At 38.1% G+C, this 15,668-nt stretch overlaps 1 protein-coding gene across 3 annotated transcripts in view; it reads left to right on the top strand.

The window, feature by feature from the left end:
• nsmfb (NMDA receptor synaptonuclear signaling and neuronal migration factor b) overlaps positions 1–7,014 on the top strand; it is a 165,500-nt gene extending 158,486 nt beyond the window's left edge. For all 3 annotated transcript variants that reach the window (XM_034171293.1, XM_034171294.1, XM_034171291.1), the window contains one exon: positions 6,860–7,014. In XM_034171293.1, coding sequence (XP_034027184.1) covers positions 6,860–6,957 — 98 coding nt within the window. In that variant the 3' untranslated portion in view covers positions 6,958–7,014. The remainder of the gene's footprint in view (positions 1–6,859) is intronic.
• The last annotated feature ends 8,654 nt before the right edge of the window (positions 7,015–15,668 follow it).

The raw sequence follows: 15,668 nt of genomic DNA, 5'->3' as shown, positions 1-15,668 counted from the left end.
AACTACAAGTAAGCCTGCAGTCTGAGAGCGAAGCGCTCTATTAGGGTGATATGGTACTATGAGGTCCCTAAGATAAGATGGGACCTGATTATTCAAAACCTTATAAGTAAGAAGAAGAATTTTAAATTCTATTCTAGAATTAACAGGAAGCCAATGAAGAGAGGCCAATATGGGTGAGATATGCTCTCTCCTTCTAGTCCCCGTTAGTACTCTAGCTGCAGCATTTTGAATTAACTGAAGGCTTTTCAGGGAACATTTAGGACAACCTGATAATAATGAATTACAATAGTCCAGCCTAGAGGAAATAAATGCATGAATTAGTTTTTCAGCATCACTCTGAGACAAGACCTTTCTAATTTTAGAGATACTGCATAAATGCAAAAAAGCAGTCCTACATATTTGTTTAATATGCGCATTGAATGACATATCCTGATCAAAAATGACTCCAAGATTTCTCACAGTATTACTAGAGGTCAGGGTAATGCCATCCAGAGTAAGGATCTGGTTAGACACCATGTTTCTAAGATTTGTGGGGCCAAGTACAATAACTTCAGTTTTATCTGAGTTTAAAAGCGGGAAATTAGAGGTCATCCATGTCTTTATGTCTGTAAGACAATCCTGCAGTTTAGCTAACTGGTTTGTGTCCTCTGGCTTCATGAATAGATAAAGCTGGGTATCATCTGCGTAACAATGAAAATTTAAGCAATGCTGTCTAATAATACTGCCTAAGGGAAGCATGTATAAAGTGAATAAAATTGGTCCTAGCACAGAACCTTGTGGAACTCCATAATTAACCTTAGTCTGTGAAGAAGATTCCCCATTTACATGAACAAATTGTAATCTATTAGATAAATATGATTCAAACCACCGCAGCGCAGTGCCTTTAATACCTATGGCATGCTCTAATCTCTGTAATAAAATTTTATGGTCAACAGTATCAAAAGCATCACTGAGGTCTAACAGAACAAGCACAGAGATGAGTCCACTGTCTGAGGCCATAAGAAGATCATTTGTAACCTTCACTAATGCTGTTTCTGTACTATGATGAATTCTAAAACCTGACTGAAACTCTTCAAATAGACCATTCCTCTGCAGATGATCAGTTAGCTGTTTTACAACTACCCTTTCAAGAATTTTTGAGAGAAAAGGAAGGTTGGAGATTGGCCTATAATTAGCTAAGATAGCTGGGTCAAGTGATGGCTTTTTAAGTAATGGTTTAATTACTGCCACCTTAAAAGCCTGTGGTACATAGCCAACTAATAAAGATAGATTGATCATATTTAAGATCGAAGCATTAAATAATGGTAGAGCTTCCTTGAGCAGCCTGGTAGGAATGGGGTCTAATAGACATGTTGATGGTTTGGAGGAAGTAACTAATGAAAATAACTCAGACAGAACAATCGGAGAGAAAGAGTCTAACCAAATACCAGCGTCACTGAAAGCAACCAAAGATAACGATACGTCTTTGGGATGGTTATGAGTAATTTTTTCTCTAATAGTTAAAATTCTATTAGCAAAGAAAGTCATGAAGTCATTACTAGTTAAAGTTAAAGGAATACTCGGCTCAATAGAGCTCTGACTCTTTGTCAGCCTGGCTACAGTGCTGAAAAGAAACCTGGGGTTGTTCTTATTTTCTTCAATTAGTGATGAGTAGTAAGATGTCCTAGCTTTACGGAGGGCTTTTTTTATAGAGCAACAGACTCTTTTTCCAGGCTAAGTGAAGATCTTCTAAATTAGTGAGACGCCATTTCCTCTCCAACTTACGGGTTATCTGCTTTAAGCTGCAAGTTTGTGAGTTATACCACGGAGTCACGCACTTCTGATTTAAAGCTCTCTTTTTCAGAGGAGCTACAGCATCCAAAGTTGTCTTCAATGAGGATGTAAAACTATTGACGAGATACTCTATCTCACTTACAGAGTTTAGGTAGCTACTCTGCACTGTGTTGGTATATGGCATTAGAGAACATAAAGAAGGAATCATATCCTTAAACCTAGTTACAGTGCTTTCTGAAAGACTTCTAGTGTAATGAAACTTATTCCCCACTGCTGGGTAGTCCATCAGAGTAAATGTAAATGTTATTATTAAATGATCAGACAGAAGGGAGTTTTCAGGGAATACTGTTAAGTCTTCAATTTCCATACCATAAGTCAGAACAAGATCTAAGATATGATTAAAGTGGTGGGTGGACTCATTTACATTTTGAGCAAAGCCAATTGAGTCTAATAATAGATTAAATGCAGTGTTGAGGCTGTCATTCTCAGCATCTGTGTGGATGTTAAAATCGCCCACTATAATTATCTTATCTGAGCTAAGCACTAAGTCAGACAAAAGGTCTGAAAATTCACAGAGAAACTCACAGTAACGACCAGGTGGACGATAGATAATAACAAATAAAACTGTTTTTTGGGACTTCCAATTTGGATGGACAAGACTAAGAGTCAAGATTTCAAATGAATTAAAGCTCTGTCTGGGTTTTGGATTAATTAATAAGCTGGAATGGAAGATTGCTGCTAATCCTCCACCTCGGCCCGTGCTACGAGCGTTCTGGCAGTTAGTGTGACTCGGGGGTGTTGACTCATGTAAACTAACATATTCATCCTGCTGTAACCAGGTTTCTGTAAGGCAGAATAAATCAATATGTTGATCAATTATTATATCATTTACTAACAGGGACTTAGAAGAGAGAGACCTAATGTTTAATAGACCACATTTTACTGTTTTAGTCTCCGTTTTTAGTCAAAACAGAGTCGCCAATAACCAGAGTTTGTTCCTTGGCGGGTGTGTCGTCGAGTGGGGAAAAACGGTTAGAAATGTGAACGGGTTGGAGGTGTACACGGGGCTTCTGTTTAGAACTACGCTTCCTCCTCACAGTCACCCAGTCGGCCTGCTTTCCCGGCTGCTCGGGATCTGCCAGAGGGAAACTAACGGCGGCTAAGCTACCTTGGTCCACACCAACTACAGGGGCCTGGCTAGCTGTAGAATTTTCCACGGTGCGGAGCCGAGTCTCCAATTCACCCAGCCTGGCCTCCAAAGCTACGAATAAGCTACACTTATTACAAGTACCATTACTGCTAAAGGAGGCCGAGGAATAACTAAACATTTCACACCCAGAGCAGAAAAGTGCGGGAGAGACAGGAGAAGCCGCCATGCTAAACCGGCTAAGAGCTAGTAGCTGCGCTATGCTAGCGGATTCCTAAAAACAGACAAAGTGAATAATGTGTAAATAATTTAGAGGTGATTCAGCAGAGGGGGTGCTTTAGTTAAGGCACATGAAGATTACACTGTGAAACAAATCGTTATCTAATTAACTAGATCAATCTAACTGCACAGATTAAACAGCTAACAGATACAGCAAAACACCGCTGTGCTCCGGAACTAGAAGTGATACAATACCGCAGTGAGATCCAACCACCAGTAGAGGCAAGCAAGTGTGAGAGTATAAATTAAATGATTTAATGAAACGTCTGTAAAAGACGCTCAGTACGGTAGATGTGCAAACAGGAAGAACAGTAAAGATAAATAATCGCAAAGGATTTGACATTGATAGAACGATGTGATAAACATTCTGATATGAGTTTTATGACTCAATGCATTTGCAGTAAGACATTCGCATAAGATAAATCAACGTGCTGACATTAACCAAACACTAATGTTAAATATGAAATCCATGGAATAGCAAAAAAAAGGTTGAATTAATTTAATTTAGGCCTTGAGAAGCCATCAGTATTATGGAGGCTTAGCCTGGGACCTATCTGTTTTCGCTACATGTATAAGAGGGGAAAAAAAACCCTGTTCTGTGTGTTGTGCAGTAACACTACCTCTAACTTTAGTGACGTGAAATTTGAGGTTCCACAGGGTTCTGTCTTAGGTCCCCTGTCTTTCCCCTTTTATATAGCACCCCTTGGGCACATATTGTGGCATTCTGGGATTACATTTCACTGCTATGCTGATGATACTCAGTTATACAGTAATGTTCAGAATAATAGTAGTGCTATGTGACTATAAAGATTAATCCAGGTTTTGAGTATATTTCTTATTGTTACATGGGAAACAAGGTACCAGTAGATTCAGTAGATTCTCACAAATCCAGCAAGACCAAGCATTCATGATATGCACACTCTTAAGGCTATGAAACTGGGCTATTATTAAAAAAAAGTAGAAAAGGGGGTGTTCACAATAATAGCAGCATCTGCTGTTGACGCTACAAACTCAAAACTATTATGTTCAAACTGCTTTTTTAGCAAACCTGTGAATCACTAAACTAGTATTTAGTTGTATAACCACAGTTTTTCATGATTTCTTCACATCTGCGAGGCATTAATTTTGTTGGTTTGGAACCAAGATTTTGCTTGTTTACTAGTGTGCTTGGGGTCATTGTCTTGTTGAAACACCTATTTCAAGGGCATGTCCTCTTCAGCATAAGGCAACATGACCTCTTCAAGTATTTTGACATATCCAAACTGATCCACGATACCTGGTATGCGATATATAGGCCCAACACCATAGTAGGAGAAACATGCCCATATCATGATGCTTGCACCACCATGCTTCACTGTCTTCACTGTGAACTGTGGCTTGAATTCAGAGTTTGGGGGTCGTCTCACAAACTGTCTGCGGCCCTTGGACCCAAAAAGAACAATTTTACTTTCATCAGTCCACAAAATATTCCTCCATTTCTCTTAAGGCCAGTTGATGTGTTCTTTGGCAAATTGTAACCTCTTCTGCACAGGTCTTTTATTTAACAGAGGGACTTTGCGGGTGATTCTTGCAAATAAATTAGCGTCACACAGGCGTCTTCTAACTGTCACAGCACTTACAGGTAACTCCAGACTGTCTTTGATCATCCTGGAGCTGATCAATGGGTGAGCCTTTGCCATTCTGGTTATTCTTCTATCCATTTTGATGGTTGTTTTCCGTTTTCTTCCACGCGTCTCTGTTTTTTTTTGTCCATTTTAAAGCATTGGAGATCGTGGTAGATGAACAGCCTATAATTTTTTGCACCTGCGTATAAGTTTTCCCCTCTCCAGTCAACTTTTTAATCAAACTACGCTGTTCTTCTGAACAGTGTCTTGAACGTCCCATTTTCTTCAGGCTTTCAAAGAGAAAAGAATGTTCAACAGGTGCTGGCTTCATGCTTACATAGGAGATACCTGATTCACACCTGTTTGTTCCACAAAATTGACGAGCTCAGTGACTGAATGCCACATTACTATTATTGTGAACACCCCCTTTTCTACTTTCTTTTTACTAATTGATTAATCTTTTTAGTCACATAGCACTACTATTATTCTGAACACTACTGTACATGTCGATAACTGCTGGGAATCTCATCCATGTAAAATCCTTAGAAGATTGCCTTCCATGAGTGAAAAGCTGGATGTCTAGCAGCTTCCTATTCTAAACTCTGACAAGACTGAAATTATGGTTCTTGGTCCAGTTAGACTTCAGCATCAATTTGACCAGCTAATGCTTAGCCTAGGCTCGTGTGTCATACATCACACTGACAAAGTGAGGAAACTTGGGGTGATTTTGATTTTACGTTGTCCTTTGACCTCCACATTAGAGATATTATGAGGACTGCTTTCAAAAAGGAATAGTTTGTACCTTGTGTCATCCTTAGTTATCATGTTATGGGGTAACATATGTCACATGTCATAGAATCCAATGGACGTTGACATTGTTTGACCTTTACTTTGGAGACCAAGCATTCAACACAGTCAGAACTATTCCATTTATTAATCCTATTAGCTCAACCAATAATTTGCACCACTTTTTTTTTTTTTACCAAAATTGGAATAACTTTAACTTTTGAATCCTGTACAAACTGAAACTGACCTTTGTCACCATTCTTGCTGTTTTCACTCCATAACACTCCAGAACATTCAGTCACAGATAGTCCAAACTGTACCTTTTTTGACTCTTTATGATCAGACAAATAATGTGGTATAGTTTTCAATATGATTGGAGCATTTTTAATTTTTGACCCCTGTGTAATTCCTCAATTGACCCCTACCTGTCCGCCTATTGAAAATTCAAGTGGCCAGTCGGTTTTGAAAGAGTAATGTCTAAGGAGTATTTATGCCAAATTTGGTGCTTGCTTCACCATTTGAACCATTGTTTCATTTATCTGCTGCACTATAATGGGATGCCCACACCTCACCAGGCTGTGACAGACTGTTACCTCAAGAGGTGGGGATAGACCAGGTGTCTGTCTGGGTGGTTGCCATCCAGGACCCAAGGCAGTTCTGTGCTTCATAGATACAAGGGCGTGCTCACAGACTTGACTTGAGGTTGCCAAATAGATATTAAATCAAAACTTTACCTTATTATAACCTTACCTTATCCTTGGCCTTATCCTAACCCAGTGATATCCTAAACCCAACATGAACCTGAATGGAACCCAAAATTAACATTTTATGACTTATTAACAGAGGTGGGAGTAAGTCACCGTCAAGTCATTCTCACGTCATCAATCTGCAAGTCCCAAGTCAGCTGTCAAGCAACTTGGTGGTCATTATGACTTGAGACTTGACTTGGGACTTGCAGATTGATGACTTGAGAGTGACCTGATGGTGACTTACTCCCACCTCTGCTTATTAAGATTTCTAAGATCTAACAAACTATTATAGTGTTTGTATGTCACAATCTTGAGTGGAGTTAACAATGAAATATTACAGAAAACTACCGAAGTAAAATGTTTAACTTGGCAAATTCAGCTTCATCAAAAAATAATCCAGTGAGAGAATTATAAAGTGTGTCTGGTGAGCCAGAGAAGATTCTGTACTGATGTCACCCTTGACAATCTATATTAAAACACGGAGTGCGTTTAACCACCTCATGATGTTCTTCCCATTGCAGGTAAAGAGATGATCGAGATGTACTTTGACTTCCGCCTCTTCCGCCTGTGGAAAAGCCGTCAGCACTCCAAGCTGCTGGACTACGATGACCTCTTGTGACACGGTCACACTCTGCTGGTTTATAATCTGGTTCCCTCATAGTGGGCGGCTCCTGGACGGCTCGGAGGCGCCGCCACTGCAGCGACGGTGTGGCTGCTTTAATTCTGTTGTCTATTTCCCCTCCTCGGGGGCGTCACGTAGAATCAGGGTCTTTGTTACCTGTATCCACTTTCTGCCTCAACTCTGAGAGGAGGAGGAACACGTCATCATAGTCTGAATGTGTCACACGTTGCTGACTAGTTCAGCGGATTAAAGAATGACAGTGTTTAAAGGGCGACAGATTTTTTGTTTTCTTGCGTTTACTCAGTCATTGAAGGATTTTTTTTGACACATTGATGGAGCGATATTGTGTTTAAAGCAGAACATTTACAGACTATATTTCCAAACATCTCTCTCCATGGTTTCAAAGGACTTCGTAGTATTTAAAATTTAGTCTATTTAACCCTTTAGCTTTTTAAAATCTTGAATTAGATGCCTGTTGCATTAAAACTCAGGTTCAAATGCCTTGTTTGATACAAAGAATTGTACAACAGACTTGGTGGGACTCCGAGGCCGCCTTCATCTTCCACGTAGAGTCGCCTTCAGTGGAACGTCGCCACCCTCAGCAGGGATGTAAATAGTTTTCCACCTGATTTTTCTACATTTACATCTTCTCTCATGTCAGCTGTAGCCTAACAAGAAGAAGCGTTTTGTCTTTCTGAACATTACAGAAAAATTATGACATTTAACGGTGTCAGCAAATCTGCCGACTTCCTGTGGGCGTGTCCACACGGCGCCTTTCCACCTGTAGCGCTTTTGTAGCATTCTGCTGCAGAGATGGGACTGTCTATTTAAAGACATTTTTAATTCACCTCTTCATTTATTCATTATTTTTTAATGAAAGTCATAATTTCTTATTTGCACACTTGCACAAATGTGTTTATTCACTTACAGTAGCTTACGCTGTCTTTTTGTTTTTTTTTAATCGGCATTGTACCGTTTTTTGTAATGCACATGAACACTCTCGTGCATACGCTGTGCTCTAACCCACTTATTTCTTTAAGGGCCTCCATATGCATGGTTAGTGTCTCATTCTAATTTATGTTGGCATTTATGAATTAATATCCATAAGTACACCATTTTGTGACTTTTTAAATCAGTTTTCAGTCGTAAGAGTTTCAACTAAACTCTCACCCATTAGTCAAGAAACTTACAAATTACAAGTCTGTATTTTGTGCACCTGTCAAGTGCTCAAATCGAAAACTAGGTCTTTTTTTTTTTTTTTTTTTTTTTTAAGAGTAAACAATATTGGATTTAATCAAAGCTTGTGGAGCTTTTAAAATCATCAACACGTTAAATGGTTCCTCGTATTTGCCCATTTATTGGAAATTTGGGGTGACATCAGGTTCAGAATTTCCATATCTCACATGAACATGTTAGTTAGCAATGCCGCCTGAGGCTTACATTCACGTCATCACCTTATAACTATGTTTGTATGTATGTTACCAAAATATCTTTAGAATGTCAAAAGAAATTTTGATCAAACAGCAGGCACACTGATTTGATGGAGGTTGTGATTGGTGAATAATCAAGGTCAGGGGTCAAGGTCAAATTTGCAGCTTCATGATAATGTACAGGAAAATAGTTAATTGTATATAAATTAGTCTGCATATTTTATTGTTGGTGAAAGTTTAACAGCCTATATAACATTTTCTCCATGTGCCTGAAACTTGGCGGTTTTATTCCGTCTACTGTAGTTTACCTTCAGATGCAGAACTAACCATTTTTATTATTGAAAAGAAAAAAAAAAGCCATTATTACTAAAACCAGAGATTGGTCCAAGCTTATAACCATCAAAAAATGGTCAGAATTATTGGAACCTCTGAATTTTAAATACAGAATTTAAGATTTGTTCAGAAATTAATATAGTTGAAATCATTCTGTATTTTCAGGATATTTAATAAAATGTTTGAAGCTACTGAACAGTGACAAAATGCTTTTATATAGTGAAATTAAAAAAATGTGTGTGTGTCACAGATATTAACACTTTGATGAATTTATAGCCAATAATTCTGATCAGGACTGTAATTTTGAACCAGTTTGACTGGCAGGAGTTTGTTTTAATGTAGAAATATCTTAATATTAACATGGATACATAAGTAACTGCAATATGTAATAACAGTTCTTGGAGTTTAAGCTTTTAGAAATGGTGTAACTGTACAATAACAGTTGTTTCAGTGTTAGAAATGTGAATGAAAAGCCACAAAATGAATTTGATTCTCACGTTTGCGGTGGTAGAAAAATGTTTCTCTTCCGTAATCTGTCTCATCTCCATTTGTGATTAGATTTGTGTGTATTTTTAATGCTCACCTTGTCGTACCTGTTCAGCGGTCATTTCAATTGAAGGTTTGATTTTTAGGTAGTTTAAGAGAATTAGACTCTTTAAAGGACTGAAGGTGCAACAGAAACGACGGAACTGTTCCATGTTTTATCCGAGCTGCTTCCTAAACACACACACACCTGCAGTCGACGTTAGAAAACGACATCCTCGTACAAGTTACTGTAGACTTGTAAATGATTACATTAGAGCTGTTTATTAGCGAGGGCACCATTTTCAGAACACTGTTTTATAGAATAACTGCTTCTTGCTAAATGTGATGATTGCTGTGGAAGTGTGAATTTTTTTTATTTTTTAACTTTATAACTTTAAACTTTTCCCCCCTAGAGCATTAACATTGTCATGTTTTCTTTGTATTTTCATGATATATTATTCTGTTAACTTTTATATAGTTACAAGTGTTGCGTTATCATGTATTTTAAAATAATTCCTGCTGCTTCGTAATGCCATTAAGTAGCATTTATGACATCACTGTTAAAGTATTTTGATTATATTCAACTCAAATCTGACTATAGCAGATGTCACTGTCTCACTCCTGTTCAGATAAGACTTTTTTTAATCCATTAGAAACACATAATTCTGCACCGGCTGCAGGCAACGTGTTTGAACAGTTAAAACCATGTTTGCCATAATCCCTGTAACTCTGTTCTCCGTGGAAACAGTTTCTTTAGTTCCTCACGTTATAGCGGCCAAATGACCTCCTACTTTAAAAGGTGCCCTAAAAAACATTTTACACATGAATAAAGCAGCCAACAACTACTTTATAGGGAAAGATTTAGTAGCATAATATGTTCTGTGCAGAGAATAAAATGAAGCAACACTCCCTCTGTTCTCTGAGCTTTTCTGTCCCAATTTATTTTCCAGGTTTAGCCATGTGTGCAGGTTTAGTGCCTTTTAGCCTCACCCTGCCCAACTGTTGCCCCTCGGGTCATTTATAAAGCAACAGCCGTTGCCGCTACTCACCGCACAACTGTTGGAATTTTTTTTTTTTTCGGAATGGCAGTGACTTTCAAAAAATAAATTAAGAAAAAAACAGATTGATTAAGAACAGACTCAGACTAGACTACATCTGGCTTTTCCCACATGGAGAGCCATGAGACCTGTTAATAGGGTTGAGGAGGAGTGGCAGAGAAGGGATGCTTTGTTTTGATACAGAAAATAGAGCTAGTACGACATCTACTGGTAGGAAAAAGTAGTTTAGGGCACCTTTAAGAACACAGCCTGGTTTGTGCTTTAAGATCATCTTGACCTTTTAGCCCCAAATATACAATATTGCAAAGGGGAAGGTCAGTGAGGTCAAGGTCAAAAAACATTTTTTTTCCCACCCAATTTAGACCAGTGATGACAAATATATACAGGCAGATTCTGCAATTGCCCTGGCAAGGACAATCATTTGAGTGAAAGTCAAGGGATATGGTTCAATCTTATGGTTCCCACCACACAAATATTTGTTTTTCCCAGAAAATTATAGATCAAATAAGACAACCGCATCATTATTGATGCCCTACGTATGTGTACCAACACCTAGTTTTAGAAAGTCGAACACAGACAGAAAAACAATTCAAAGTATTAAGTTTAAACTTTTTTTGTTTTCTAATTGTACAACCCCTGGCAAAAATTATGGAATCACCGGCCTCGGAGGATGTTCCTTCAGTTTAATTTTGTAGAAAAAAAACAGATCACAGACATGACACAAAACTAATGTCATTTCAAATGGCAACTTTCTGGCTTTAAGAAACACTATAAGAAATCAGAAAAAAAATTCTGGCAGTCAGTAACGGTTACTTTTTTAGACCAAGCAGAGGAAAAAAATATGGAATCACTCAATTCTGAGGAAAAAATTATGGAATCATGAAAAACAAAAGAACGCTCCAACACATCACTAGTATTTTGTTGCACCACCTCTGGCTTTTATAACAGCTTGCAGTCTCTGAGGCATGGACTTAATGAGTGACAAACAGTACTCTTCATCAATCTGGCTCCAACTTTCTCTGATTGCTGTTGCCAGATCAGCTTTGCAGGTTGGAGCCTTGTCATGGACCATTTTCTTCAACTTCCACCAAAGATTTTCAATTGTATTGAGATCCGGACTATTTGCAGGCCATGACATTGACCCTATGTGTCTTTTTGCAAGGAATGTTTTCATAGTTTTTGCTCTATGGCAAGATGCATTATCATCTTGACAAATGATTTCATCATCCCCAAACATTCTTTCAATTGATGGGATAAGAAAAGTGTCCAAAATATCAACGTAAACTTGTGCATTTATTGATGATGTAATGACAACCATCTCCCCAGTGCCTTTACCTGACATGCAGCCCCATATCATCGACTGTGGAAATTTACATGTTCTCTTTAGGCAGTCATCTTTATAAATCTCATTGGAATGGCACCAAACAAAAGTTCCAGCATCATCACCTTGCCTAATGCAGATTCGAGATTCATCACTGAATATGACTTTCATCCAGTCATCCACAGTCCACGATTGCTTTTCCTTAGCCCATTGTAACCTTGTTTTTTTCTGTTTAGGTGTTAATGATGGCTTTCGTTTAGCTTTTCTGTATGTAAATCCCATTTCCTTTAGGTGGTTTCTTACAGTTCGGTCACAGACGTTGACTCCAGTTTCCTCCCATTCGTTCCTCATTTGTTGTGCATTTTCGATTTTTGAGATATTGCTTTAAGTTTTCTGTCTTGACGCTTTGATGTCTTCCTTGGTCTACCAGTATGTTTGCCTTTAACAACCTTCCCATGTTGTTTGTATTTGGTCCAGAGTTTAGACACAGCTGACTGTGAACAACCAACATCTTTTGCAACATTGCGTGATGATTTACCCTCTTAAGAGTTTGATAACTCTCTCCTTTGTTTCAATTGACATCTCTCGTGTTGGAGCCATGACTCATGTCAGTCCACTTGGTGCAACAGCTCTCCAAGCTGTGATCACTCCTTTTTAGATGCACACTAACGAGCAGATCTGATTTGATGCAGGTGTTAGTTTTGGGGATGAAAATTTACAGGGTGATTCCATAATTTATTCCTCAGAATTGAGTGAGTCCATATTTTTTCCCCTCTGCTTGGTCTAAAAAAGTAACCCTTACTGACTGCCACAATTATTTTTCCTGATTTCTTATAGTGTTTCTTAAAGCCAGAAAGTTGCCATTTGAAATGACTTTAGTTTTGTGTCATGTCTGTGATCTGCTTTTTTTCTACAAAATTAAACAACTGAATGAACATCCTCCGAGGCCGGTGATTCCATAATTATTGCCAGGGGTTGTATATATATAACATTAAATAATCTAAATTCTGTTCTTCTTGTTATTGTGACTGATTGATTGATTATTCCACAAAGAGATGCAAAGCTGACTGCAACAATTTTGTGATTTGTCATTAGCTCAGAAGCAAAAACGCTGATATACGCTATAACACTGAACATCCTCCGAGGCCGGTGATTCCATAATTTTTGCCAGGGATTGTATATTTTGGGCTAAAACAATGAGTGTGATCTTTTGTACAATCCAGCAGACTTGACACAAGTTATAAGATAGTAAAACTGTCCGTGTTCTAGATAATCTTATTTCCAGCATTTATGATGAATTTTTTTTCCAAAGTGACAGATTTACTTTATTTACTTTTCAAACATCTGTTACAAAATGTTTGACCCGTAAAAGACGAATAAAAATGGAATTGTACATTTTATACTTTTTAAACATCCATAACATTCAGTCACTTTCTCTTTTTTTTGCTTTCCCCTTTATTACTTTTGATATTTAGCACGGGCGGAGGATTAGCAGCAATCTTCCACTCCAGCTTATTAATTAATCAAAAACCCAGACAGAGCTTTAATTCATTTGAAAGCTTGACTCTTAGTCTTGTCCATCCAAATTGGAAGTCCCAAAAACCAGTTTTATTTGTTATTATCTATCGTCCACCTGGTCGTTACTGTTAGTTTCTCTGTGAATTTTCGGACCTTTTGTCTGACTTAGTGCTTAGCTCAGATAAGATAATTATAGTGGGCGATTTTAACATCCACACAGATGCTGAGAATGACAGCCTCAACACTGCATTTAATCTATTGTTAGACTCGATTGGCTTTGCTCAAAATGTAAATGAGTCCACCCACCACTTAAATCATACCTTAGATCTTGTTCTGATTTATGGTATGGAAATTGAAGACTTAACAGTATTCCCTGAAAAGCCCCTTCTGTCTGATCATTTCTTAATAACATTTACATTTACTCTGATGGACTACCCAGCAGTGGGGAATAAGTTTCATTACAGTAGAAGTCTTTCAGAAAGCGCTGTAACTAGGTTTAAGGATATGATTTCTTCATGTTCTCCAATGCCATATACCAACACAGGGCAGAGTAGCTACCTAAACTCTGAGTGAGATAGATTATCTCATCAGTAGTTTTATATCCTCATTGAGGACAACTTTGGATGCTGTAGCTCCTCTGAAAAAGAGAGCCTTAAATCAGAAGCGCCTGACTCCGTGGTATAACTCACAAACTTGCAGCTTAAAGCAGATAACCCGTAAGTTGGAGAGGAAATGGCGTCTCACTAATTTAGAAGCTCTTCACTTAGCCTGGAAAAAGAGTCTGTTGCTCTATAAAAAAGCCCTCCATAAAGCTAGGACATCTTAATACTCATCACTAATTGAAGAAAATAAGAACAACCCCAGGTTTCTTTTCAGCACTGTAGCCAGGCTCACAAAGAGTCAGAGCTCTATTGAGCCGAGTATTCCTTTAACTTTAACTAGTAATGACTTCATGACTTTCTTTGCTAATAAAATTTTAACTATTAGAGAAAAAAATTACTCATAACCATCCCAAAGACATATTGTTCTCTTTGGCTGCTTTCAGTGATGCCGGTATTTGGTTAGACTCTTTCTCTTCGATTGTTCTGTCTGAGTTATTTTCATTAGTTACTTCCTCCAAACCATCAACATGTCTATTAGACCCCATTCCTACCAGGCTGCTCAAAGAAGCCCTACCATTAATTAATGCTTCGATCTGCAGAGGAATGGTCTATTTGAAGAGTTTCAGTCAGGGTTTAGAATTCATCATAGTACAGAAACAGCATTAGTGAAGGTTACAAATGATCTTTTTATGGCCTCAGACAGTGGACTCATCTCTGTGCTTGTTCTGTTAGACCTCAGTGCTGCTTTTGATACTGTTGACCATAAAATTTTATTACAGAGATTAGAGCATGCCGTAGGTATTAAAGGCACTGCGCTGCGGTGGTTTGAATCATATTTATCTAATATATTACAATTTGTTCATGTAAATGTGGAATCTTCTTCACAGACTAAGGTTAATTATGGAGTTCCACAAGGTTCTGTGCTAGGACCAATTTTATTCACTTTATACATGCTTCCCTTAGGCAGTATTATTAGACAGCATTGCTTAAATTTTCATTGTTACGCAGATGATATCCAGCTTTATCTATCCATGAAGCCAGAGGGGACACACCAATTAGCTAAACTGCAGGATTGTCTTACAGACATAAAGACATGGATGACCTCTAATTTCCTGCTTTTAAACTCAGATAAAACTGAAGTTATTGTACTTGGCCCCACAAATCTTAGAAACATGGTGTCTAACCAGATCCTTACTCTGGATGGCATTACCCTGACCTCTAGTAATACTGTGAGAAATCTTGGAGTCATTTTTGATCAGGATATGTCATTCAATGCGCATATTAAACAAATATGTAGGACTGCTGTTTTGCATTTGTGCAATATCTCTAAAATTAAATAAAATAAGGTCTTGTCTCAGAGTGATGCTGAAAAACTAATTCATGCATTTATTTCCTCTAGGCTGGACTATTGTAATTCATTATTATCAGGTTGTCCTAAAAGTTCCCTGAAAAGCCTTCAGTTAATTCAAAATGCTGCAGCTAGAGTGCTAACAGGGACTAGAAGGAGAGAGCATATCTCACCCATATTGGCTTCTCTTCATTGGCTTCCTGTTAATTCTAGAATAGAATTTAAAATTCTTCTTCTTACTTATAAGGTTTTGAATAATCAGGTCCCATCTTATCTTAGGGACCTCATAGTACCATATCACCCCAATAGAGCGCTTCGCTCTCAGACTGCAGGCTTGTAGTTCCTAGGGTTTGTAAAAGTAGAATGGGAGGCAGAGCCTTCAGCTTTCAGGCTCCTCTCCTGTGGAACCAGCTCCCAATTCAGATCAGCGAGACAGACACCCTCTCTATTTTTAAGATTAGGCTTAAAACTTTCCTTTTTGCTAAAGCTTATAGTTAGGGCTGGATCAGGTGACCCTGAACCATCTCTTAGTTATGCTGCTATAGACTTAGACTGCTGGGGGGTTCCCATGAT

This window comes from Thalassophryne amazonica, chromosome 5 (genome assembly GCF_902500255.1).
Source record: "Thalassophryne amazonica chromosome 5, fThaAma1.1, whole genome shotgun sequence".
NCBI classification, from domain to species: domain Eukaryota; kingdom Metazoa; phylum Chordata; class Actinopteri; order Batrachoidiformes; family Batrachoididae; genus Thalassophryne; species Thalassophryne amazonica.
Note: the sequence above shows the minus strand (reverse complement) of the source record. Positions and strands in the feature narration are given on the sequence as shown.